At 64.4% G+C, this 25,908-nt stretch overlaps 3 protein-coding genes across 3 annotated transcripts; all 3 read left to right on the top strand.

Moving 5' to 3' along the window:
- Positions 1-1,444: 1,444 nt before the first annotated feature.
- On the top strand, positions 1,445-9,541 carry LINJ_15_1180 (putative protein kinase; the record flags this gene model as incomplete). Its single annotated transcript, XM_003392324.1, has 1 exon — positions 1,445-9,541. One exon carries the CDS (start codon positions 1,445-1,447, stop codon positions 9,539-9,541), a length of 8,097 nt encoding a protein of 2,698 aa, XP_003392372.1.
- An 878-nt stretch (positions 9,542-10,419) lies between these two features.
- LINJ_15_1170 (conserved hypothetical protein) lies at positions 10,420-14,184 on the top strand (the record flags this gene model as incomplete). The annotated part of the gene is made up of 1 exon (XM_003392323.1): positions 10,420-14,184. The coding sequence occupies one exon, from the start codon at positions 10,420-10,422 to the stop codon at positions 14,182-14,184; it is 3,765 nt and encodes a 1,254-aa protein (XP_003392371.1).
- Positions 14,185-15,495: 1,311 nt separating this feature from the next.
- LINJ_15_1160 (conserved hypothetical protein) lies at positions 15,496-24,969 on the top strand (the record flags this gene model as incomplete). The annotated part of the gene is made up of 1 exon (XM_001464411.2): positions 15,496-24,969. One exon carries the CDS (start codon positions 15,496-15,498, stop codon positions 24,967-24,969), a length of 9,474 nt encoding a protein of 3,157 aa, XP_001464448.2.
- Between the last annotated feature and the right edge of the window lie 939 nt (positions 24,970-25,908).

Raw genomic sequence — 25,908 nt, 5'->3', positions numbered from 1 at the left:
CCTACCCCCTCCTCACCCCCCTCAACCCCGAAAACAGAAAAGAAGTAACGGCAACACGCTCGAGACCGTCTCTCAGGCATTTGGCGAACTGGCACGCACATGTGTAGTCGAACCCATAAAAACACCAGAAAACGGACGAACAGAGACACTCTGCCCCCCCCTCCTGCCCCTGCAGGCACGTGCGCAGGCATAGAAGCATATGGTTCTCGGAAAAAGCAAGGGGAGACTCGACGGTATCCCTCCGGCTCGTCATCCACACTCACTCCTCCTCCCTACACCATCCCCGGCGCCGTTCTCACGCGCGCGCAGCAAGAGGAAGACACGATTGAGCGCTGTCGCCAAGCGCTAGATCTGTGGCTGCTCACCAACGCCTGTGCAGGACTGCTAGTAAAACGAGCGCGCGCCGCTTCGTTCGCGAGGCTTACACTAGCGCACGCGTCTATCTGTGCATGTGCGTGGGCGTGAGTGCGCGAACGGGTGTGTGAGGCACACGGAGGAACTGCAGCTGTTGGTGAGTACATATCCGTTGAGGCGAGCGTTACTCGGCTCGCTTACTTACCCCCGCTCTCTCTCTCTCACGCGTGCGTCAAGCGCAGCACACACGCGCATGAGCATCCATCTAGTATCATTCTCTCTCTCTTCTCCTGCCAACCCAGCTCCCTCGGCCTTTCTCTTCCCTCTGCCTCCGCACTCGTCCATCACGAGTGCGTGTCTGCGCGGCCGTTACGGCGGCGGGCAAAGGTGTAGGAGCAGCGGCTCCTTCTCTGGCACACACACGCACGCACACGGGCACTGGCTCTCCTGTGTGCGTTGCTTGCCGCCCTGTGCAGAGTGGAAGGTGTATTTTTGTTGGCTGCCTTCATCCCATTTTGTGTTGTGTGTTGTGTTGATCAAGACAACATTTTCCGCCTTCTCTCCCGTCGCTGTGGTTTCCTTTCATCAAGTGCGCCCTGGCGCCCTGCCCCTGTGCTTGTGCTCTTTCTTCTCTGTGTGTCTTGCCAAACGCGTGTGCCTGCCTGCCACCTTGCTCCCCCCCCGCCGCCGCCGCCGCCGCCGCTTCCCCACCATCCCGTGCATCGTCGCAACGAGTGTGCGAGAGAGAGCGAGCGAAGAAACATCGTCGCTTACGTGATTCTCCTTTCCCGTGCTTGTGCTCTGTGCCCTCTTCTCCAGTTTTCTCTGCACAGCATTGCGCGAAAGCAGCCGTGATTCTGAGGCGCGGCGACTGGTGTCCGCATTCTTGCTCCCTCTGTGTGCGTGTGTGTGCGGTGTCGTGTTGTCTTGCGTTTGTTGCGTTCTTCTTCTCCCGCCTTCCCCCTCCGCCGGCACGAGAGCAGCCGTGAAGTGACGCTTCTGCCCATACGCAGCACTGTAAACGTCTCCCTCACCTCGTCACTGCGGGCAACGTGAACTGCGCCGTGAACGTGCATAAGCAAGCACAGCGATGGACCCTGCAGGACGTCGCCTCAGTGGAGAGCAGCAGCAGCAGCAGCAGCCGGCGGACAGGGCGAAGGCCGACGCTGACCGTGGCACGGTTGATATGTTGCCGCCGCTGCGTACGGAGGCGTCGCCGTTCGAGCAGGCAAGTGCGATCACGAACAGGAGCAGCGCAGCCTCTGCGCCGCTTTCCGTAGCAGTGAAGGTCATCCCCACGCTCGCGGCGGCTATGTCAAGCTTGCGCGCTGGCGATGACAACGACGGCGGCGGTGAGAATGAGGGAGAGGAGGAGCCGTTCCTCACCAACGGCTCCATCGCGCTGGCCGAGTTCACGAGCCTGCTGAAACCAGCAGAGAACAACAGCATCCTCAAGGAGCACATCATCCACCTGCTTCGCGATGTGGACGCCGAGGAAACGCTGATGCGTATCGCTCGCGCGTTGGAGGCGCAAGGGACGAACGAGACGCCGGTGAATGTCAGTGCCACGACGTGTACGGGGTCGTCGCGCGACGTAGCATCGTACACAAACGCATCGCAGAGCACGGTGGCCTCGATGAGCACGATGCAGCGTCGGCGTTCGAGCGCCGTGTCGCGCCGAGATGCCACCAGCCTCGAGACGCTCGCCGGTCTCTCCTTTCTGCACTCGCGGCGAGGCGCGACGTCGCCCAGTGCGCAAGAGTCCCCATCGTCAGCGCAGCCGTCGGAGGATGTGGCCCCGTACAACAGATCCACGCGCGGCCTCGTTGGGCCATTGGACACCTCCTTCAACTCCCGCTCGTCTCTCGGCACGCGCGAGGAGGAGCAGCGGCAATCAAAGCAGCAGGACGACCCTCTGTCGGCCTTCATGGCGGCCAGCGCCTCCCAGCTCAGCGACGCGACCCCCACGCTGCGCGAATCGCCGGGACTTCCAACTGGCAGTCAATGCCGAGGTCGGCGTGTCGCGGTATCGGCGGCGCCATGCATGGCGCCGCCGATGATCGGCGAAGATTCGCCGGCTACGGCGCTGCCGCCGCTGCGCGTTGTGCCCAAGACCTCGGCGGAAGAGCAGCAGCTGCGGCGACTACTGCGCCGCTGCCACAGCTTCTCCTCTCTCGAGGCAGACACCCTGGAGAGCGTCCTAAAGGCGATGGACAAGGAGGTGCATGCGGCCGGCGCGGCCATCTTGGAGCAGGGTCAAGCGACGACGGAGAAGCTCTACCTCGTCGGCGAGGGCACGTGCGAAGCCATCAAGAACGGCAAGTCGCTCGGCCCGCTGCAGCCGGGCGGGACCTTTGGCGAGTTGGAGCTCATGTACAAGCAGGCCATGTGCGCCGCAACTGTCCGGTGCGTGACACGGTGCGTGCTCTACACGCTGGATGAGGCGAGCTACCACCGCGCTGTCATGACGAGCGCGCTGCAGAAGCGGCGCAAGTTTGAGAAGCTGACGATGAGCGTGCCTTTCCTGCGGTGCTTGCCGGACTTTGAGCGCATGAAGATTGCCGAGGCGCTTGAGACGCGGGTGTACCAGCGCGGCAAGACGATCATCCGCTTCGGATCGCCTGGGAACTACATGCACTTTATCATTGAGGGTGAGGTGAAGGTGGTTGGGCGGAACAGTGGCCGCCGAGTCGAGGTGGTGCGCCTGCGCGACGGCGACGTCGTCGGCGAGCTCGAGTTCCTCTTCAACCACCTCACCGTGGCAGATGTTGTAGCGACGTCGCGCGAGGTTCGGACGGCGTGCATCAGCCGCGAGCACTTCGAGCTTATTATTGGGCCTATACAAGACCGCCTGAAGGAGTTTGTCGCCACCTCGTCCACCTACGAAAAGTATTACGTCGCCGAGGTGGCGGACGAGAGCGTGCGCACCGAGCTCAACCGCATCGAGTCGTCGCGCAAGCATCGCCGCGTTGCCTCGCGCGATCAGCGGACAGCGATCGGGGGCATTGATCCGCACGGAGAGGTGCTGCTAAGTGCGCCGCTGCCGCTACTCCACGGCAAGTGTGATACTGCCGGCAAAGCTGGCGGTGTTAGTGGTGTTGTCGCCAACAGCGATTCGGCCGCCGGGAACGGTGCCAACGCGCAGGGGCAACGCAGGGCGGCAGCGCGGGGATCGGCCGAGCTGCCCAAGGCGATGCTGCGGTTTCCGTTTGCACCGATCACGGGCAAGGATGTGGCCGTGTTGGCCCTTCGCGAGGATGGCCTCATCATGTACTGGAACTCCGTGCTGGAGAGGCTGACGAGCTACTCGGCGGGGGAAGCGGTGGGGCAGAATATTTACTCCTTCCTTCTCTCGGAGCGGGAGCAGCAGTGCATGTACAAGGCTGTCAACGCCGCACGCAACTACGCCGGCGAGGCGGAGGCATTTTTGAAGCGGCCGAGCACCAAGTCGATCCAGTTCACGCTCGCCCGCAGCGACGGTCTCACGAAGACGACCGTCCGGCTCACGATTGTTCCGCCTGTCGTGTCGGCCGGCGGCAACGCGGCGGAGGTGGTGCTGGGCTTCGGCGAGGAGGTCAAAGAGGGGCCACAGAAGATGTTGGAGCAGCCGCAGTGGCTCTCTGGCCAAATTCGCGCCATTCTGGCGGATGGCACGCAGACTTTCGAGGAGCGGCTGGAGTGCATCGCGGAGACTCTCAACAACTTCGAGTCCACCTACCGCGCCATGACGGTGTCAACGGAGCGGCTGCGTGTGGTCAACATCCGGCAAATGATGGGACACATCCTCATGGACTTTGGCAGCGAGTGCGTGAGCCGCGGCATTTCCGTGCGGCAGCGCTTCGAAGGGCTCCCGTCAGAGCGTGCCTACCTCGACGCCAACTTGTTGCCGGAGTGTCTGCGCTACGCCATGAAGCTGTGTCTCAAGTACAGCGACCCCGGCGGCAGCATCATCACCATCATGATCACTGTCACAGAGAAAAACGGGCTTGAGTTTCTGGTGATCAACTTCAACCTGACCGGCGACGGCATGCCGAAGGCGATCGCGCAGTTCTTCGACTCGCCGCTGAAGAAGCACGGCGACTCCGTCACCACAATGAGCGTCGACGACGACAGCGGCGACGGCAGCGGCGACGACAGCGACAACGACGCGGAGGCGTCAATGGCGCTGCGAAGCACCCTGCAGCCTCGGCTGCGGCGCAAGCTGCGCCGCGTCCAGCGCGCCGTCGAGGACCAGGGCGGCACGCTGCGCATGCTCCGCAACCCGCAAGACTCGAACATCGCCTTTCTCATCCCCTTTATGCCGGCGAGCGAGCAGGACGCCGAGAATGCCTCCATAGAAGAGTCGCTTAGCACCTTGGCCGACTCCGCCGGCGCAGGTCAGCTGGCATCGCTGGCGGGGATGAGCAGCGGTGTCGGACCTCCCACCTCTGTAGCCGCAGCAGCTGCTGCCTTTAGTGTGTCGCTTGTGAACACCCCCGCGGGCGAGAGCAGTGGGCTGTCGAACATGTCGGTGGCCGGGACCGTCGCCACGGTGTCTGGGCAACCGAACTTCAGCTACACCACCTGCCTCGCCGAGGACACGCCGACTCACCGCATTATGCTGTCTTCATTTTTGTGGGAGCGCCACCACGCTGTGCTGACTGCCTTCACCTTCGAGGACATCGTGGGCCTCGTCGGGGTCGCCGATATTCTCATCATTGACCTGCAGCAGTCCGCCATCACCTTCCTGCACGAGCGCGACCCCATCACGCGGCTGCGCGAGATGCTGCGGCACATGGCCGTCATCATCACCTCCACGAACTTCGACCTCGTCAGCAGCGACACGTATGCGGCGGCCGGCTTCATCACGCTAAAGAAGCCATGCACCCCGGTCCAGGCCATGAAGGCGATCCGTCGCGCAGAGGAGAAGTCGGCCGTCGTGAAGCTGGAAAGACTGCGCATTGAGCAGACACGTGAGACGCTGGCGCGCAACAGCCGCGGTGCCTGGCGTCACGGCGCCCTCCTCGGGAAAGGGTCTTCTGGGGAGGTGTATGAGGCGTACGATGTGCTGACGGGCGGCAAGATGGCCGTGAAGGAGATGCGGCTGGGCAATAACGACGCGAAGATTGAGCAGTTTGTGCAGGAGATCAGCACGATGTGCAACCTGCAGCACCCCAACATCATCCACTACTTCTACTGCGAGGAGAGCAAGGAGCAGAAGGTGATTCGGGTGTTTATGGAGTTCGCCGGCGGCGGCACACTGCAGTCGCTCCTCAAAACAAAGGGCCGGCTCGAGTACGCGGAGCTTCGGGCGCTGCTACGAGACGTAGTGGAGGGGCTTGCGTACATACACTCGCAGCACTACGTCCACGGTGACATCAAGACAGCCAACGTGCTGCTGAGCAATGATGGCAAGGGCAAGATCGGTGACTTTGGCACGGCGCGGACGGTGAACGAGGGGGAGCTGCTGTACGTGATGCAAGGCAGTCCGCTCTACATGTCGCCCGAGTGCATGTCGGCCGGGGAAGAGGACGAGGATGGCAACAAAATCGGCTACAGTTTTCCTTCCGACATCTGGTCACTCGGCTGTGTCGCGATGGAGATGGCAACGAACAAGCCGCCCTTTGCGCACATCAAGACGATTAAGGGGCCCGCCGGCTTGACAACCTTTATCACGTCGCTGACGGACGTCCCCGACCTGTCGCCGCTCTTCAAATGCCACCCCTCCATCGTGGAGTTCGTCTCCGCGTGCCTGAACCCCGACCCAAGCCAGCGTGCTACTGCGCAGGATCTGCTGCAGATGAGCCTCTTTAGTGATTCGACGCATAGCGACCGCAACTCCGCCGTGATGGCGCTGAAGCGGGCGCAGCTGCTGCACGTGCTGAACAAGTTTGTCGCCTTCCAGGAGCCCGAAGAGGCAGAAAAGCTAGAGAAGCGGCGTAACCGCCTCAAGGTGAGTCGGCTCGCCTCTGACTTCTTCAGCTCCAGAAGCAGCTCCAGCGACAACGCGAGCGAACCGATGTCGACGGTCTTCTTGAACGCGGCGCCTGCCGCGGAGGTCGAGGAGGCAACTCGCGAAAAGCGGCGCCCGGGTGCAGCAGTCACAACAGCGGCAGCGGCAACCGCAGCGGTAGCGGCGGGAAACGAGGACGAGTCCGACAAGGACGTCACACGACGCAGCGGCACAGTGGCGCTGGCCGCGGGCGGCGCCTCCGAGAGCCCCGATGGCGCGAGGCCTGCCGGGGCAAGCGCGGGGGCGCCACTGGTCAACACAGTCACCTCCACGGACGGCAGCTTGAATCAAGCGGCATCGACCTTCACGCGCTACCTGCGCAAGTGGGACTTCTCCACGAGCTCATCCTCGTCGTCTTCACAGCTGAGTGCAAATTCGAAGGCAATGACGGCCGCGGGTGGCGAAGGTGCGCACCGCGACCCCGTCACAGGCGTCGCTGGCGGAAACGACGAGGCCGAGCCGGACGCGCGCAACCCACAAACGGAGGGCGCGTATGACCTCTCCCCGACCCCGAAGAAGCGCTCCAAGACGCGGTCGCGTCCGCGAGCAACACTGACACCGCCAATGCGGAAGCCCTCGCATCAGCGATGCTGCCCCGACAGCACCACCACCACCACAAACAGTGCCGAGAAAGACTTCTTCGCGACGTCGTCGGACAACAGCAGCAGTGGCCGCGCGCTTAACGAGGCCGACGCACGCAGCGAGGCGCCCGCGCATCAAGGCGGCACTGCACGGTTGACGGGCACTGCCACGACAGCTCGCAATGGGCCACGGCCAACTGGCAGCGAGGCCGTTGGCTATACCCCCAGCTTTCCTGGTCGGCGCCGCAACGTGCGGCTGGATGAGGCCGGCAACATCGTGCCGTTTGATCGGCTTTCGAGCATGATGAGTGTGGCGGCGCTGCTGAACAACAAGGGCGAACAGCACGGAGACGACGCTTCCGCTGAAGGCAGCCCTGGAGTTGCCGCAGCGGCGGCGACCGAAGCCACCGCCGCCTCGCGCGCGCCGTTCCCCGCCCTTGGTGACGCGAACGATCACGTGTTGAGCCCCAGCAGTGCCGCAGGCCTCGCCAACGCGTCCTTCACGCAGCCGCCGGGCAACTATTCTTTCTTCGGCTTCAACAGGAACATCAGCTTTATGGGCACCAACATGGACGAGGTGCTGAACAGCGCGGCGAATGATTTCCTCAGCAACCTCGCCGCGAACTGGCACACGAGCAACGCGGCGTGCGTCGAGACGGCCAGCAGCGCTGGCAGCATGGTACAGCTGCCCTCCAGAACGTTTCTGCGTGCGGAGGGGTCTGGCAGTGGGCGAAGTCACGCGACGCTGAGCAGCAACAGAGAAGGGGAGTGTCGCACCGACCGCGTGGTCGGCGTGGCCAGCCCACTCGCGGTGACAGGGCAAAGCGAGGACCGCGGCGACGTACCGAAGACGCCATCGCGGCGGCGGGGCGGGGCAATAAGTCGCAGCCCCTCCGCGCGAAGTCCGCTGGAAGCGCGTGGACCGGGCGAGCCGGCATCGATCGAAGGCGGCAACAGTGGGGTGCAGCACGGCGGGACTACGTTGCCGCTGCCGCAGTTACCACCGCCGAAGCCGCTGTCCACCGGGGCGGCGCCCACGGCTGCCTCTCGCTCCACTCACCCTGTCTTGAGCCAGCTGGGTTCCGCCTCGTACACCTCGGACGACGGCACCACCAGCATGACGCCGCGCGGCGACAGCGTACCGCTTGTGGGGGCTGCCGCGTCATCGCACCGCCAGCGTCGCGCGCGGCCACCCATAACAAACCAGTCGTTTTTCGTGGTGGAGGATGGGTCGTCGGCGCCGCTCTTCTCCCCCCACACTGGCGTCACAAAATCGACTGGGTCGATGGCCGGCGGCCCTGTCTCGGCCTCTCGGGTCAGTCTCGCCACGTGGTCAAGCGTCGCCTCCGCAGACGGCAGCGTCACGGGCGGCGTGGCGGGTGAAACGAGCAGCAGCACTCTGCTGCAGCAGAACTACGCAAACGTGGCGGTGGTAGCTCCGGCGCCGGTCTTTCCCACCTTCTCGACGAGCAGTGCGCGAGCCGTGTGGCAGCAGCGGCGGCGCCACGTTGCTGGAGGCGGTCGGGGCGGCGTGGGAGGTGGCAACATGAGCAATATCCACCTCACAGCACCGCCGAGCAACGAGGGCAGCGTCTACCTGATGGTGGCCGATGAGCAGCAAGGAGATGGTCAGCGGTGGCGAGCGGCAGGCGCCTCCGTGAGTCGCGAGGGCAATGACGGCGACGACGACGACCTGACCAGCGCCGCCTTCGGCTCGATGCGCTCGGGCTTTTCGCGGCGTTCATCGGCGCAAAGCACGTCCAACCTCACGGCCGAGACCCTCTCCGCGACTCACGAGCCGGTCTCGGAGCGACGCCCCGCCAGAAGTGGCGACGCTGCCGCAAGCGCCAGCGAAGGCCGTCGCGGCGCCGAAGTAGGAGACGCGCTGCCCTTCAGCAACCTCGCCTCCGAAGCCGACTCGATGGTTTTCACCTATCTGCAGCGCATCGATGCATCACTGCAGGATGTGCTGTCGCAGCTGCAGGTGCGGCGGCGCCAGTGTCGGCGAAAGAGTGGTGGCTCCATCACTGGGGTGCAGGACGGTTTCGATCACGCGCCGTCCTCCACCCCCATCACGACCGTCCAAGCCACACCACCGCAGAGCGCGACGCAACTCACGACCCTTCAGAGCTCCCTCAGCTCTGCCCTGCCCTCGCCTGCGTCTGCCAACAGCACTTCGGAGGTGGCCACCACTGTGACGGTGTCCCCACAGCACCACCGCAGCACTGGAGTCAGCACCTCTCCTGCCAAGCTGCCACGTCCGCTGTCTTCCTGTACGACGCCCGTGACAATTTCGCAATCAAGGCAGGGCAAGCCCAACCCGCTCTCGATGCGAGCATCGCCGCCGCTTTCGAAGCAGTGCAGCAATCCTCGGTGGCCAACGGAGGACGAAGCCGAGGCGGAAGGCGATCCGGTGAACCACGATGCCACAGTGTGGTTTGACACGCCACTCTCGCCCAGCTCGTCCGGGCACCGCGCCAGCAGCGGCTGCGACGATGTGAATGTAGAGGTGCTGCTGCGCAAGATGCTGTGGCGGGTAAGTCTGCTGCTGGACGAGGTGTCGTCTTTCTCACCGCGGGGGCCAGCGACGGCGAGCGTAGCGCGGCCCCCCTAGACAGATGCGTGCGTGTGTCTCTCGTGTTGTTGCTCTTCTTCTTTCTTGCTTGGTATTGCTGCTGCCGTCTTGGCATTTCCGTTCGCTCACCCCCGTCTGGCTGGGCGCTTGCGCCCACGCGTACGCACATGGGTGCGTGCGTGTCGTGACCAGTCCCACCACCACCACCACCCTCCGTGCCGTTCATCGAGTGCCCGCCTCCGAATCGACACGCCGACACCCTCCCTTCCTCTTGCCCCTTCGGAGGGGTTTTGTTCGCGTCTTCTCGTCGGCGACACCCGAAGTCAGATAAATTATGTGTGAGTATGCAGCCGCGCACCGTGCGCGCAAAGAAGATACACAAGGGCAGCGCCGTCGACGCCTTGCACCTCTTCCCCAACGGTAGCATCTCACGTGGATGTGCTGATAGATGGCAGTTGAACAGGCCCTCCTCAGCACTCCTAGCCCTCCCCCTTCCTCTCTCGCTATTTTGGTAGCCCTGCCAGTACGTGGCTACGAGTGTACCTGTCGGTGCATGGAAGAGGCTTATGCGCACATGGCCCGCGCGCGCAGCCCTGCCACATCCCTCCGCGTTCCTGCGAGCTCCGCTCCATCGACTCCCGTCCACGACGCCTCCCTCTTCCGCCACTGGCCCCCCTCAAACGCGTTGCATCACGCACTGCCCCGCGAAAGTTGATTCCTGCTCTCCGTTAAGAGATCATTATCGTTCGGCATCGCATTTTTTTTCTTTGTGTCTGCCGCTCTGTGTCCGTGTGTGTGCGTGTCTGTGTGTGTGTGTCTGTGCAGAGGTCACGCCCCGCCCCGCCGACTCTCTCTCTCTTTCCAGCGATCAAGCATACGAGCACGAATACCGTTCGTGTCGCACGGCGGCCGCAGCAATGTCCGCCCACGACAACGGAAGCAACGACAGCAACATCCGCACTTGCATCTCTTCCGTCTCCAGTAGCGGCTCCATGCACCACACCGCAGGCGATGCAGCCGTCACCGGCGTGGCCCCTGGCTGCGAGTCAATGAAGCACCTCGATGCATCCGCGGCTACGAGGACGGCGGTCCCCTTTCCGGACACATCCGCAGCCCTAACACCGGATGGCAGCAGCTCCTTGGCGCGCGCAGTGGGGTCGAGCACGAACCAAGACATGCCCAGCACCACCAGCGCCGTGCCGCCGCAGCCCTCCTCGCGCTCGCAAAACAGCCTGCTTTCATCGTTCCGCACCTCAGCGCCGCTGGCGGCGACACCCCTTCCCACCTCCCTCGTCGGCGGCAGCGTCGCATACCAGCATCAGTCCATCGCTGTAGCGGACAGTATCGTGCGCAGCAGCTCCGCCCTCTTTTCGCACGAGCAGGCGGTAGCGTTGCGCAGCGCCAAGCGAGACGTGAGCACGTCGCCCCCTTCGAGACACATCGGCGGCGACAGTAGTCGCTCTGCCACTCCGCTGACAGTGTCCACGACCGCCTCGCTGGACCCGCGTGGCGAGAACACTCCCATCCAGCAGAACGCACTGGAGGTGCTGCAGCGGGCTGTAAACCACGTGCGCTCCAACTTGCAGCAGAGCAACGTCGTCAAACCGTCCGTGGCTTCCGGCACTGAGGATGAGCGCACGGGGCACAGCATTGCGCAGGCCGTGAGGGCCGCCGTTCGGGCGGCAGAGATGATTGATCAGGAGAACGTGAACAACAGCTTAAACGACAGCGACGTCGACGACGCGCCGAGCGAGGCGACAACAGGGACACGGCGCAGTCACAGGGCGATGGACTGGCGCGACGACGACGACTCCATCGTCTCCCCGAGCACCTTCTTCCACTCGGATGCGTCGCTGCAGGTGCGCAGCAACCGCGTCATGGAGTGCATCGTGGCGAAGGGGCACGCAGCGCAGACCGAGGAGGAGCTCACCTGGCTCTACCGCCACGCCCTACTCACGTCCCTGCTGGATACCGAGGACCTGCAGCGCATTGTTCCGCTCTCCCTCCACCGCGAGTACACCCATGGCGAGCTCATTCTCGACTTCGGCGCACCGGTTCAGCACCTGTACGTGGTGGTGTGGGGCAGCGTGGACGTCTTCCGGATCGACTCCGTTAACAATGAGCAGAAGGCAATGGAGGGGGCGTTTCGCGTGGCGTCTCACCAAAGCGTGTCGATGAAGCTGCGCTCGATGAGCGGCTCCCGTGACCGTCACGGCAGCCTCTCCTCGTACGGCCTCCGACTCTCCGACGGGCAGGACGCCTCCACGAACAGCGACATTCCATCGGACGCGGTCTACACCCACGTCGCGAGCTTGTGCCCAGGGCAAGTGTTTGGCATCGAGAACTGCGTCTTCAACACCACCTCGCAGTACGTCTTCCGCGCCGGCAGTGCGATGTCCAAGACGGTCGTCTCGCTACTACCGTACGAGGAGCTGCAGCCGGTGCTCTCCGGCAATCCCCGCTTCGCCCAGGGCGTCGGCGTCTGCATCACCGACTCCATGGACGTCTTTGGCCCCATCCGTGAGTTCTGCCGCTACGTCTTCTCGCCCACCAGCGCGCAAAACGAGTACCTGCCGCTGTGGTCGATCCTGGAGAGCTACACCCGCATCCACAACGTCATCCACACGAAGCTGTTCAGTCACGAGGTCGACACCGGCGCGTGGGGCTACGCGCTGAACCGCCTGCCGGACAACCTGACCTCAACTTTTTGCTTCGACCTCGTGCACGCCCTCCCGCCCTTCATTGCAAGCCGCATGAAAGTCGAGGCGCGAGCGGCCGACACGCGCAAGACGGCAGACGGCTTGGCGCGCACGCGCAGTATGCGGACGGCCATCACGTACATTCGTACAAGGGAACGCCGTCGCTGCACGTGGCATCTCGGGATGGAGGGAAAGACACTCGTGCTGCTGCGCGACGGCTTCACGGATCTGCTCGACTTCTTGACAATGCTGTGCGTGCACATCATCGAGAGCAACAAGCTTCGTGGCCGCATGCAGGGCATGGTGCACCCTCCGGCGATCGACGTGCTTGACGAGTACCTGCGGCAGCGCGAGCAGGAGGAGCTGGAGGGCAAGTACCTGGCACCCGACGGTGTCACGCGCGACACCGAGATGCAGCGCGTGCAGACGATCCTGAAGCGCATGCCGCTTACGGAGGGGGAGCAGGCTGGCCTGCTGCGCAACTGGGGGCATAACACGCTCCTGCGCCTTTACGAGATCATGATGCACCGCGAAGAGTACAACGTGCGCGTCGATCCGAGCCTGTCCCTTAAGTTCCAGACAAACCCCTTCCACGAATGGGCCCTGAACCTGCGCGGTTGCGTGCTCGAGAAGCTCGGGCTTGACCGCTTCTCCGCGCTGCCAGACGACCTTTGCATCGACGTCATCAGCAGCAACACCCACTGCATCAAGAATCTGCTCTGCAGCTTCAACCGCAAGTATCGCAATGAAATCCTGGACTATGTGCGCCTCTCCGAGAGCAAGCGACTCGGGCGGCCGGAGGAGTGGCACAACATGGATGACATGCTCTACGCCGCCCTCACAGGTTTCTTGCAGAACGAGCGGCCGGACTTGAAGGAGGAGTACAACCGCAGCCTCGAGCAGAGCGGTATCACGGTGCTGCAGGACACGGCCATGACGGGGCTGCAGGTGGACGTCATCCCGGTGCACCTGCTCAACTTCAACACGATTGATGAAGCGATACGCGATGCGATGCACGCGCACTACGTGGAGGCGACCAAGAGCTACAACGGCGAAGGCGAAAGCGAGGCAAGCTCCTCGCAAGTGCCTACGTGGTCGCAGGTATGCAAGCCGATCTGGCGGCGCTCCTCGGAGGGCTCGCCGATTCGCGTGCCGGGGTGCATGACGACGAGCGGCAGAAAGAACATCTCAGCCAACGCCGCGGCTGGCGCGGCGCCGCTAGACGGCGATGGCGACGCGGGTGGCGAGCTCAGCCCCACCGGTTACGATGGGTCGGCGAGTGCGAATGAGAGCCTCAGCACGCCCCGCGGGGCCCCGATGAGTCACCTCGGCAGGAATGGCCGGCGGCAGCAGCACTTCCTCATCAACATGGACTTTGCGTTTGGCGCGCAGGCCGAGGGTATCTGCCGCGTGATATTCAGCGCTTTTGGCAAGCGCATCCGCAGCGTCAGCGTCATGGGCAAGGCCGGTGGCCTCACCGGCAAGCGCGGCGACATCCAGCTTGCTAGCCACGTCCTCCTCTCCAAGTCCTCGCTCATCCTCGAGGACAACCAGGACGAGCTGCGCAACTGCCGCAACCAAGACCTCACGGCGCAGCGGCTGCAGGAGCTGGCCGGCCCGCGTGTCAAGGTGCACCACGGCAAGGTGCTGACCGTGACGGGAACGATGCTGCAGAACGTGTCCCTCTTGCGATACTACCAGCAAGTGTGGCGCTGCATCGGGACGGAGATGGAGGGGTCGTACTTTGCGCGTGTCATCGAAGACTTCTACCGACAAGGCATCGCCCACCCCGGGCTGACGACGCGCTTCGCCTACTACACGAGTGATCTCCCCCTCGCGCAGAACGATGCTGAGATGGAGGCGCGGCGGACGCACCGGCTGCCGGCTGGCGGTGCGACGCTGTCGGCGCCCATGAGCCCGCAGGAGGGTGTGCCGCCGCTCTACGCGATTGCGCGTGGCATCTTGGAGAATGTGCTGCTGTAAAGGACCGAGCAGAAGGCCGCAAGCACACACGCGGCGCATCCTGCCCTGTTCGGCGTGTTCCTCCCACACTTCTCGCCCTCATCACTTCTCTTTTTTTCGGACGCCTTTTCGTTGTTGTTCTCGGGTAGTGCGCAGTGCCGGGAGTGCTCGGCGCCTCGCCTATACTACCTCTTGCGCCCACGCAGATGCACATGTGCATTGGCGGCTTTGTTTTTCTCGTGTGCGTGTGTGTGTGTGTGTATTGCCTTCTCGTTGATTCTCATGCAGTGGGCCCGGCATAGGCGTCCGCAATGGACGTGCGTGTGTGGGTTGGGTGGCGTGTGGGGCTGGAGAGATGCTGATCGCAGTTCACATCATCGTTTAATCGTTGAGCAACGGTGTTGTGCTCTCTGTCTGCCCGCCCGTGTGGGTGTGTGGGTGTGGGTGTACGTTGGTATAGCATCTGCGCAGTAAGCGCACGGCGTATGCCCCATTCTGCCACCCCCCCCAACCCCACCCCCTTCCTGTTCTTTGGTGGTGACGATAAGCGGGACTGTTCGTTGCTTTCTCGGTTCGTATTTCTTTTCTCCCCATAGTGAGCACAATCACGGAAGCCGTTGTCGTCACAGCGTGTTCGACCCGAGTCGATGCGTGTGCGCCAGACACGCACCCGGTGCAAAGGCGGTTATCGCTGCGATCCCGGATCGATATGGGGGAGGGGCGGCGCTTGCGTGACTCCGTCACACCCTCCCCCCTCCCTCTCTCCTGTGCAGTGAGGTAGAGCAGCGTGTTCGAGTGCTCGGTCGCGATCCAGCATCATAATGAAAAGCGGGCGAAGCCGGCGTGGTGAGGCGCACGCCCATGAACGCGCGCGCAGCACGCCAGCCCTTTGCCTCTCGTCAACCTCTCCTGTCCCAACGTGCACCTTCTCGGGCTGCCGTGCTCTCCCTCTCCCTCCTTCTCTCTCTGTACGTGGCGCGCTCCTGTATGGTGGTGCTCATGTGCGCGTGTGCCCGTGCTGCGTTCGTGTACGTCTCCTGGCGCGCCGGCGGATTGCAGGAAGGGGACGCGCAGACGTGCGTACGTGTGCGCCTGTCTTGTCTTCTTGCTTTCTCCCTTGCCTTGAGCGCACGCACGCAAGCGCCCTGCTGATCTCTGCTTACCCAGTCACAACTCGCAGGGCGGCATCGACGTGGGTGGAGCCTATCGTCGTGGACGGTGGGGCAGCTGCTCGGCAGTCACTGCGCGCGCACATCGCACACGTTTGGTCGCAGTTTTCTGAGCCCATTCCACAAGGCTCCGCATCCAAAACCGCCCGACGCCGCCAGCGGCATGCCACTCATAGTGCAGCGCACGTACAAGCTGGGCGTTGGCAGCGCCACCGACGCAGACGCGCCCGCCTCGTCAACTTCGCCGTCGGTGGTGCCCAGTGCGCCGGAGGAGCATGTGACGACACGCACATGCCACCGCTGGAGCTACGTCGATGCGTCGCGTCACGAGACGTGCATTGTCACGCTGCAGGCGCACTATTCTCTGCACGTGGATGTCAAGGGCGAGGGCAGCACCGCCGCGACGTTATCGCTGCAGCAGGCGGGTGGTTACCCGGAGGGGCCCAGCAGCGACGACGGGCTCTGCGGATTCGCGTGGGAGTTCATCTGGATTCCAAGCCCGTGTCCGTCGTCTGAAGCAGCAGGCGCGGCGGCAGCAGTGACTTCATCAAGCGGCGTCATCAACGACGAGGCGGACCTGGAGGCACAGCAGCCAGCGCGAGCTCGCTTCTTTTTCCATCGCACAACGTCACTCGCGCGGTCGACGCTGCAAGGCATCGGCGGCGTTCTCTTCTTGAGCAGCCGGCACGTCCTGGTAGCCACGGAGACCCTGGATGCAGCGGGCGCGGCCACAGGACCAGCAGCCACTTCGAGAGGAGCCCCAAACGATCAGCTCCGTGATGCCGCTCACTACAGCTTGATGGACAGTTTTGTGCTGAGCAGCGGCGATGCTGCTGCTGCGAGGTCTGCGTCTTGTGCGTGTTCATGGATTCGTGTCGCGGCGTCGGCATCACTGCCTTGCCCGTTCGCCTCCCCACAGGCATCTCGTCATGCCGGCACTACCTCGGCTCCCCCATCGAGGCCTTCGACGGTGCTGCTGCTCGTCGCCGGAGTCCCACTGCGGCTTCCGCACCACACCTCTGCTGCCGCTGCGGCAGCACCACTCATGCGCCTGGTTTACGTCTTTGCCCTCCTCGGCAGCTCGACAGGCGACGGCAGCTCCGGCAATGCCGATCCGGAGCATCGTGCGTGGGACGTGATGGCATGTGTGGCGGATCTCTGTAGCAGCGGCGCCTCCGCAGACGACCCGCACTCACTGCAAGTTCGAGTACGGCACGCCGTGACGCTCCCGCTGCTTCGCTTAAGTGTGCAAAAGGTATCAACGGAGGACGGCGTCCACCGCGGCGGCGGTGGTACCGGCTGGGCACACGCACGCGACGGCGCTGGTGGAGCGAACCGCACGCAGTCGACGTCCTCTCAGCAGCAGCAGTCGCTCGACCCGCATGATCTTCTTTGGGCTTTTGTGGAGGATGAGGATACCCGCACAGTACACCCGCTCCGTGGTGGACAGCTGTGCGGCAGCCTTGTGGCGTTGCTGCCCTGTTGTTGCGCCCCTGCCCGTACCTTAGTAGCGCCGCCCTTGCCTGCTGCGGCTTCGTCGCCGGTCGCCAACTCTGCGCCGTCGCCGCCGGCCGTCCTCTGCATGGGCTTCAGGGGCGACACTCCGTACGGTGTGCTGGGGGTGTCCAGTGCCGAGCTGGACTCGTACGCAAAGGCGAATCAGCAGCGGCAGCAGCATCCAGGACGGGCCTCGCACTCATCGGTGCAGGAGATCATCGAGCAGCTGTTGCCGTCACCAGAGCGTGCCGTGTACGAGCTTGCAGTAGGGGGCCTGACCAAGTGTATTTGCCCGGCAGCCACCGTCGCATCGCGAGCGGCACCAATGTCCATGACGGCGCTCCCCGCGCATACAAGCCTCCTCATGCTCATCGTGGACGGCATACACACACGCAGCAGCCGAGACAGTGCCGCGCAACGAGCGGGCGCAGCACGGGTCGTCGCGGCGCCGGCGGCCACGCTGCCTCAAGGCCTTTACCTCACGGAGACGCTGTCTTATGATGCCTTGGCGCAGCTGGCGAGCTCTGGAAGACCGGAGGAGGCGGTAGAGGGGCAGAATTCGAGGGTGCGTGTCCACCACGTGCCACCCACCAGAACTCTATGGCGCGGACTGGACCCGCTCGTGCTGTCAGTGCCGTCGGTGCCAACGAGCGCTGCGGGTATCATGGATGGTGAATGGGGCGACGAGGATAGCACAACGCAGGGGATGGCGCAGGCGGCCCATCGCGACGTGCTCGCCTGGGACATTGCTGATGTGGGTCGCTGGATGGAGTGGTTGTCAGAGACGGCGGGCGGTAGCGCAGATGGCACGTACGGGAAGGATCATCACACAGCCCTCATGGTGGGCGAGAGCGCTGCCGAGGCGGAGGGCACCGTCACATCCGCCTCGCCCTCCTCCATGGCAACAGTGACAGCGGTGGCGTCGCATACGTGCGCATCCTCCTCGACGGCCACCGCCGCTTCCGTTGTCCGCAGCTTCCCCTGCTTCAACGAACTCACCCACGAGCTCACGATGCTGTGGTACTGCTGCAACGGCGCCGCGGGTCACAGTAGCGAGGAAGAGGATCAAGCAGCCACCGAGCGGGCTGTCGCGCTTGTTCGGCCGCCATTGTGGAAGCCGCGAACAGCAGCGAGCTCGCACCAGGAGTGGGAGGCGCATGTGGCGGAGTGGGTGGCTGCGGAACAGGTGCGGGGACGTCTCCATTCGTCCACCACGCCGCCAAGCGACGCCGGCGTCGCCGCCGCCACGTACCGGGCCATGCGGATGCTCTGGGCCTACGCTGTCCTGCATGAGGCGAGACCGGCTTTGCCGCAGTGGCCAGGTGCGCTCATGGAAGTGCTGCGCAGCACCGCCGCTGACGCCGCGGAGCATCAGACGTGTCTCTACCTCTATGCGCGCGCGGTACAGACCTTCACGGTAGCGCGCCTTGCGTCGAGCTACGGCGACGACACAGCCAAACTGGAGACGGAGGTGCGCCACATGCGTCGAGCGGCGGCGGTCTTTCTCCGGCTGGTACTACGCACCCTCGCGGCGTTGGACTGGTGCGCAGGAGACGTGCTAGGGTGGATGTGCTGCCAGTGGATGGTGCGGTGGTTCCTCGGCAGTGGCGCCGGCGCTACTGCGGCAAAGGCCACACGCTCCCCGTCGCTCACCACCACCACCGCCTCCGTCGTGCAGGAACAGGCCGCTGCAGTGGAGGGGCGAGCGATGCAAGTGCTTCTGCAGCTTGGCGCAGCGGCACGTGAGCCAGTGAGGATCGAAGCGGCATTCTCATCGACGTCATCGCCGCAGCGACCCCTGGACTGGCTACGGCGTGCGCTTCTTCTTTTCGCCTCTAGGAACAGGCAGCTGCCGCTGGAACTCACAGTCGAGGACATCCTGGAGGCCTCAGGGGTGTTGCTGCAGCCAGAGACGGCACCGGAGGTAGCACTGGCCACTGTCGCCAGTGGTTGGAGTGAGGCGAGTGACGAGGAGGCCACCGCTGACGCGGCGCCTCCGTGGCCGACGCCCGACACAGCGGAGCTGCGCGAGTCGATGGAGTACGCGCTGCTACGCCTGGCGAAGCCAGAGGAGCTGTATCGCGTAGTACATCACCTTGCACACGTCTCTCCCGCCACGTACCTGGAAAGGAGCTCCGCCTCCACGAGGACTATACGCGGTCGAAGGCTTCCCGGGCTGCAACGGCTCGTTGTGCGCGGTGTGCTCACGGTAGCAGACCTGCACGCGCTCGTGTGCGCCGGCTGGGTATCGGGGCGCCCTCACGACGCCGCCCCGCCTGGTGGCTTCACGTTCGTGTGCTACATCGTAGACGTTGCCATGAAGTTCACATCAACGGTCTCACCGGCCACGACCGGTACCATGAAAACTGCGGAGGCGTACGAGCGGCTTGTCATCGCGGCACTGGATACCTGGGGAGTACCCGGCAGCTATGAAGACGGAGGGCAAGCGCAGGGGGCGAGTCATGCACGGACAGAAGCAGCCGACGCTACAGATCGGCGACCGGTCTACCCGCTGCTCAACACCCCCGAACTCGACGGCTTCGCGACCGCAGAAGCGACGACGGCGGTGCCGATTCCGTTTCCTTTTACGCTTCTCGCGCCGCTCCTCACCGTGTACTTGTGGTACCACGTGACGCACCGTCTCTGTGCAGCGCTGCAGCTGCTTCCACCAGCGGCATCGGAGGCCGCAGCAGGGATACAGCCGGAGAAGACACCGGGCATCGATATCGCCGACGAGCAGCAGCATGCGCCGTGGCTGCGGCGTGCCAAACTGCGAGACGGTGCTCATCTGCAGGCGCTTCACCGCGGCGTGTGTGTGCTGCGGTGCCTCACTCAGGAGGACGCGACCGCCACCGAGGAGCTCTTTGCCGCCATGCGCCTCGTGTACAGCAGACCACAGCGAGATTTCGGCCACCAGAGTGCACGCCAGCAGGGCGAGCACGCGGGGACGGCAAAGGTGATGAATTCAGCGGTGGCCGTGGGTGGTGATACAGCGGTGGCGGCAGCCAGTGCCGTCGGCGGTTCGTGGGTGTCGCAGTATCTGATCGCCTGGCATCATCTTCTCCCGTTGGAGGCGCCGCCGCTGTGTTCAGCAGGTGCCCTGCTCGCCTATCAGGAGCGCTGCTGCCACGCCGCTGCGTCCGCAGCACCGCATATTGGAGACGTCATGCGCGTCTTGCACCTCGTGTACGCAAGCGCGGGCAGTGGACGTGTACTCCGCGCACAGGTCTCGCGGGCGATGGGCTTGCAGCAGCAGGTAAGGAAGGAGGCGGCGGCAGAGGGGTATGCTCACTCCTACGCGGCTTTCACGCGTGCTCTGCAGAGCTGGCGAACGATCGCCCAGAAGCAGCATCACCACAGTACTGAGAAACCGAGCGCGACTACGTCAACGATGCGCAGCGGAGGTGTCGCCACGGGAGACGCGGTTGCCGCGTGGCTGGTGCAGATTTGGGCCAACGTCCTGCTGTGCGACTCAGGGGCGGTCACCGATGTTGGCATGTACGAGCATCTCTTCACTGCCCTGGCGCATGCGAAGCAGCAAGGCGAGCAGCTGAGCACCACGGCCGCCGCCGCCGCCGCCGACGTGGCCTTTGCCCTGCTCAGGCCCTGCCTGCTGTACGCCCTGCCGGCTCTTGAGCAGCTCGCTGTGGAAGAGGAGCTGGAGAGCAGCAACGGCCACAGTAGCCGCACCCCAACGCCAGTCCCATCTTACCCGCAGCACAACGAGCCGCTAACGTGGGGCGCGAGCGGCACGTCGCCGGACGGAGCAGAGGGGCCCCGTCACGGGCGTGCGCCGGAGCGGCTGTGCGCCGGCGAAGTGTGTGAGCGCGTGCGTCGGCAGCTGCGGCGCCTCGTCGACCTGTACGGCGTGCCTCCATCAGCCTCGCCGGGCACCTCCCCCGCGCGGTGCGGCGATGTTCGCTTCAGTACCTTGGCGCAGCTGATGGCGTTGCAGCCGACGGCGTGGAACCTGGCAGCAGCGCAGCGGCGCGTCGCGCTGCGCAGCGTAAAACAAAGCGCGGCTCAACGCGGCGCGGATGGGGACGAGGAGCCTGGACAGCCATCAGCGTCGAGGTCACTCGCCGCCTCCACCGGCCGCAGTCCCAGAGACAGCAGCAGTAGCAGCAGCAGCAGCAGCAGCGCCGCTTCCTTCGGCGACGGCAACGAATCGACGCTGGAGCTGCGCACCTTTTTTCTCTCCCCTGCAGCCACGTACGTTGCAGCCGCGGCAGCCGTCGCCATGCGCCACACCACGAGTTACACGAGTGCTGGACAGGATGAAGGCAGCCGTAATTTCCCGCTGTGGCAGTCGCCGTCCGCTGCGCCGCCGCTGCCCGTTGGCTGGCTACTCGTGGCGTGCGAAGTCCTTCGCCGCGAGTTGCGCTGCTACATCCTGGCAGAGCTTCGGATGAGCGGCTACGTAGAGGAGTCAGCGGCTATGCACGCAGCAGAGGCGGGCATCGAGGACACTCCAGGTTGTACTGCTGCCGAGGCGGCCCCGCACCTCCCCCGTCCTCCGATGCCGTGCTGGCGCCTCGTCACCTCCGAGGCGCAACTGAAGGCCTTTATCAACGCGCTGGCAGACGCTGTGGAGCCGCTCACCGGTGCTCTTGTGCGGGCGATGTCCTTCGCAGCCCTCCAACCGCTCGTGCTGCTGCTCGTCCTCGACGTCCTTCACGTGCTTCTGTACAACAACGCGCACACGCACGGCGTGGAGGACGCGGCGGACGGAACGACACAGCGCGGCCCAGCCGCCAAGCAAACAACGACCTCCGCGGTCATGTGTGCAGATGCCTCCATCCTGCGCCTTCTTCGGCAGTGGATCCGCGGCGTCGCGGCGCCGCTCTACCAAAACATGGAGGATTCTGGAAAAAAGGCGGTGTTGGAAATCATCACGGACAGCTTCGCGCGCGAGTACCTGACGGCGCCCCGCGGCGAGGGGGCGACACCTTCGCCGGGCAGCACCGCCCCAGTGTCAAGGAGTTACCTCGAGTCCGATGTGCATGTTGGATGGCGTCAGTGGCGTAAAGAGGCCGCGGCACGCAACGTGAACGGGAAAGGGGTTGTGATGCTCGAGTGTCTAAGTGCGTGCGTGGCGGCGGACCACCAGCAGCTGGTGCGCATGGCTCTGCCGACGCCGAGTGACGACGAAGCACCACAACAGGCAGTTTCTGCGGTGCAGCCGACCGGTCCCGGCGCGAAGGTCGCCGGTAGCAGCGCTGCGGATGCAGCAGCGGTCATCGGATCTACCTGGTTAGACGTCGGAAGTGCTCTGCGCGCCTCCCTCTTCAGCACCCTTGGCGCGAGCGTGGCCCCTCGCGCTGCGCATCAGCGCCAGCAGCAACGTGCACAGACATCCTCGCTCGCGGTGTCTCTTTCGCGCGGGGAAGCGCGGCCCGCCTCAGCATCAGCGGCCGAAGCCCCACTGCCTTTCCCCACGCCCCAGCCGCTAGCAGCACCAACGATAATCTCTGGCGACGACGGCAGCAGCAGAACCCTTGGCTTGGCGGTAGGCGGCACAGATGAGCTGCACCTTCTCCGCAAAGAGGAGGCCTTCAAGCGACGCCAGTGTAGTGAGCAGCTCCTGCATGAGCAGAAGCTGCTCTTCGCCTCTCCCGCCTTTCAGGGCAGTCTTCTCCAGCTGTATGTGGCACTGCGGGCCGAAAAGCGTCGGAAGGAGCTGGTGGCCTTTGCGCTCGATCAGCACGACCTCATATTTGCGCTGGCCCATCGAGAGCAGCAGCTTCGCCTCGATGAGGCGCGCGAGGCGCTGCGCCGCTCCTGGTGTGAGTGGGGAGAGCGGCAGCGGCTGGCGGTACGGCGGCTGCTGCAGGAGGAGCGTGACGCTCGTATGGGGGTGCAGGCCATCGGCTACGCTGCCTGGTCTCTCCTGCTCGATGCGGAGCGGCAAGAGCGGTGTGTGCGGGTCCTGTACGAGGAGGGCCGTGCCGGCGTCATGGCGCTCGAGGATGACGCGCGAGATGAGCTAGCGGTGGCTGCGGCTCGCGCGCACCTGGAGCTTACGAAGCTTGCCGCGGAGGCCGAGGAAGAAGCGTACTGGCAAGCAGAAGAGGCGGCCTGGGCACGCATGCAAGAGGAAGAGCAGCAGGAGACAAGCAGGCACCAAAACCAATCGCTGCCCGCGGTGCAGAGGCAGGGGAGCCGCATGTCGTCCCTCTCGTGTGCATCGTCATCCTCCTCGGTAGACTCGCCGTTGAAGCCGTCGGCGGATCCCCCCACCGCAGCCGCGGCAGTGGCGCACCCAAGAGTCGTCCGTGGGGGCGGCGCACGAGTCGTCGGTGAGGACAGCGGTCCTGCAGCGCGGAAGCACGTTCGGCGAGGCGGTCGCAAAGAGCGGGGCGGCGGCGCTGCTGCCGTGGTTGCCCTCCGCTCCCCACGCAGCGCTGTTGGCCTGCGAGAGGCAGGCGATGCAGTCGCACCAACGCCGGCGAGGGCGGGAGCCACGGCAATCACGTCAGTAGCGGCAGAGCAACACCAGCAGCAGGTGCCACCCCACAGTGCTTCGCTGGCGGCCCACTCGACGCACTCAGAGGACGAGGAGAACGTGGTACCGGGTTGGGGCGGCGGCCTGGCACAGGCCGCAGTGCAGTCGGCCATTAGCGGCGCCGGCGGTTTCTTCAGCACCCTTTCGCACTGGCAAACGGCGCTGCGCGACACTGTCGCCCCTCCTCCGCCCGCATGCGGCAGGGGAAGGGCTGCGGACAGGCAAGCAGCGGTGTCAGACGCACCTAGAGGCAGCACAGCTGGGCAGCTGTCAGTCGTTGCCGGCATTGCCAAGGAGGCTGCTCCACCAGCACCCGTCGTCGTGCCGGACCCGGCGAGGAGCCGTGCGGCGCAAGCCGACGACTGGGGCTGGAGTTCCAACTCGGATAAGGACATATCACCCGTCGAGGTTAAACCTCCTGAGTCGAAGGCTGAGGAAAACGAGTCGTGCGCCGCTACGACGGTGCCTCTGCCCTCCCGCAGCATCGCACCTCTACGGAAAGCCTCTGCTAGCGGTGAGATGTCGGTGGCGGCGGCACCAGCTCCGAAAGAACGTCCTCAGCAGGACGCCACAGCAGCGGCTGCGGCAGCAAGGCGGCCTCGAAAGAAGGGGTTCGCCGCCGCTGCCGTTCTCGTCGAGCCTGTCTCCTCCGCCTCCGCTCACGTCGCACCGCTAGCGTCATCTCTACTGCTGCCGCCGCAGCAGTCGGTGAAGCAGCTCCGTGGACAGCAGCAGCAGCGCCATGCCTCCTCCCCGGACGACCCGGCCGCGCCGAACCCAGTGCGCAACATCCTCTCGGCAATCGAAGCGGCAGCCACGGAGATGATTTCAGAACCCAAAGGAGCGCCGTCACCTGCAACACGGCCGGAACACGCACCACCGCGATCACAACCGCAAGGCTTTCCATCGTTGCGTGCCGCGCGCACTGGCTGGAGTGAGTCGTCATCCGCCAGCAGCAGCAGCAGCAGCAGTAGTCGTCACGGCGTCCCCTCTCCATTGGGCGAGCCAGGCACACTTCCTTTAACAGCCACCGCGGCGCTAGACACAAATGAAGGCGTCAAGGTGCGGGTGGGGATAGAGGCGAAGTCCGACTCCGCTGCCGTGAAGGACAGGGAGGACTGGGGATGGCGCGATGACGATAACGATGCGGAAACGGGGCCCGGAGCTCGCATCCACAGCGTGCAACCTGCGGTGGGAGTCGGCAGAGCAGCAGCAGCAGCAGACACAGTTCATGAAGCATCTTCGCCGCCACCGATGGCGGGGGTGAAAGGCGATGGATGGGGGTGGAGCAACGATGGCGTTCACGTGGGCGTAGCCGCAGAGGAGACACGCGAACCGTCCCCGCCTCCACGCACGGGCGGCGGCGTCATTGCGACGGCCGCAGCAGCGCCGCCACCGTCCACACCTCTCTCCGACGTTGCCAAAAATGTTGCCAAGGACGGGTGGTCGGGTGACGACGACCCTTTCGGCAGCGGCGTTGCCGTCGCGGCGGGCGGCATAGGACTGAGTGGGGCACCGTCAGCCCTTTCGGGCTCCGCTGCAGAACCCACGACGAGATTCACGATGCTCGCAGACTTGCAGGAGATGTACGCGGCGGAGATGGAGATGCGTGCACAGTTGGTGCAGCTCCTGTGAGGATGTGCAGCCGCAACAACTGCGGCTGAGAAGCGACGAGAGGAGGCGGAGGAGGAGAGGAGGAGAGGAGGGGAGCTGGTGAGAGTCTACGTGAGAGAAGTGGCGGAGGACGCGATGACGGGTGGTGGATACAAGAGCAGTCATTTCGTTGGCGGTGAGGCTACCTTGATGTGCGTGTGCGTGTGTCTGTGCTCTCCTCTGCACATGCACATACACCTTCACTCACTGCCACCACGCCGGTGCCTCTATCTCTTCTCCTTGCCGCAGTGGCCGCAGCGGAGGAGTTGGCAGAGTCAGAGTGGAGGCGAGACGCGTGAGGCGGTGAAACGGCAGAGGCGGGCGGTGGTCGCCCACCCACCCTCGAGAAAGCGACGGTGGGGAGAGGACGTGGAGAGAGAGAGGGGAGGATTATCCATCAGAGGCTGGCGGACGGGAAGAAGACACACACACACGCGCACACACACAAAGCCGAAAAAGTGATTTCATCGGAAGCACGGGAGAAGGTCAAGAGTGTGGCTGCGCTCTGTAGCGGTGGCGGTGCTCACCGCACCCCCGCCCCGCCCCGCAGACTCCGACGCTGCGCTTCACTCCGTCCTTCCGGCCCCCACTCAAGCACGGCGAATGAGGGCAGCCAAAACAAAAAGCAAGCAAACGCATGTCCAAAGTACACCGCCGTGCGCCGTGCACAACACCGCCGTGGCCTCCCCCCCCCATCAGCCCTTTCTTCCTCTTTGTGGTTTCGGTGTACATGGACACAGGTGCAGGCGTGGGTGTGTGAACGCACCTTCGTCTCCTTTTTCGGGCACACAGCTGGTGCTTCCTCCTTTCCCGTGCGTTGCGCTGGCGCGCACCTACGCACACACACACACACACACACACGTGCGACAGAAGGGCGTCCCACCCCACCACCACCACCCTACACACCCATACAGCATACCT

This window comes from Leishmania infantum, chromosome 15 (genome assembly GCF_000002875.2).
Source record: "Leishmania infantum JPCM5 genome chromosome 15".
In the NCBI taxonomy this organism is placed as follows: domain Eukaryota; phylum Euglenozoa; class Kinetoplastea; order Trypanosomatida; family Trypanosomatidae; genus Leishmania; species Leishmania infantum.
The sequence above is the reverse complement of the archived record's forward strand: the minus strand, read 5'-3'. Positions and strand labels throughout refer to the sequence as shown.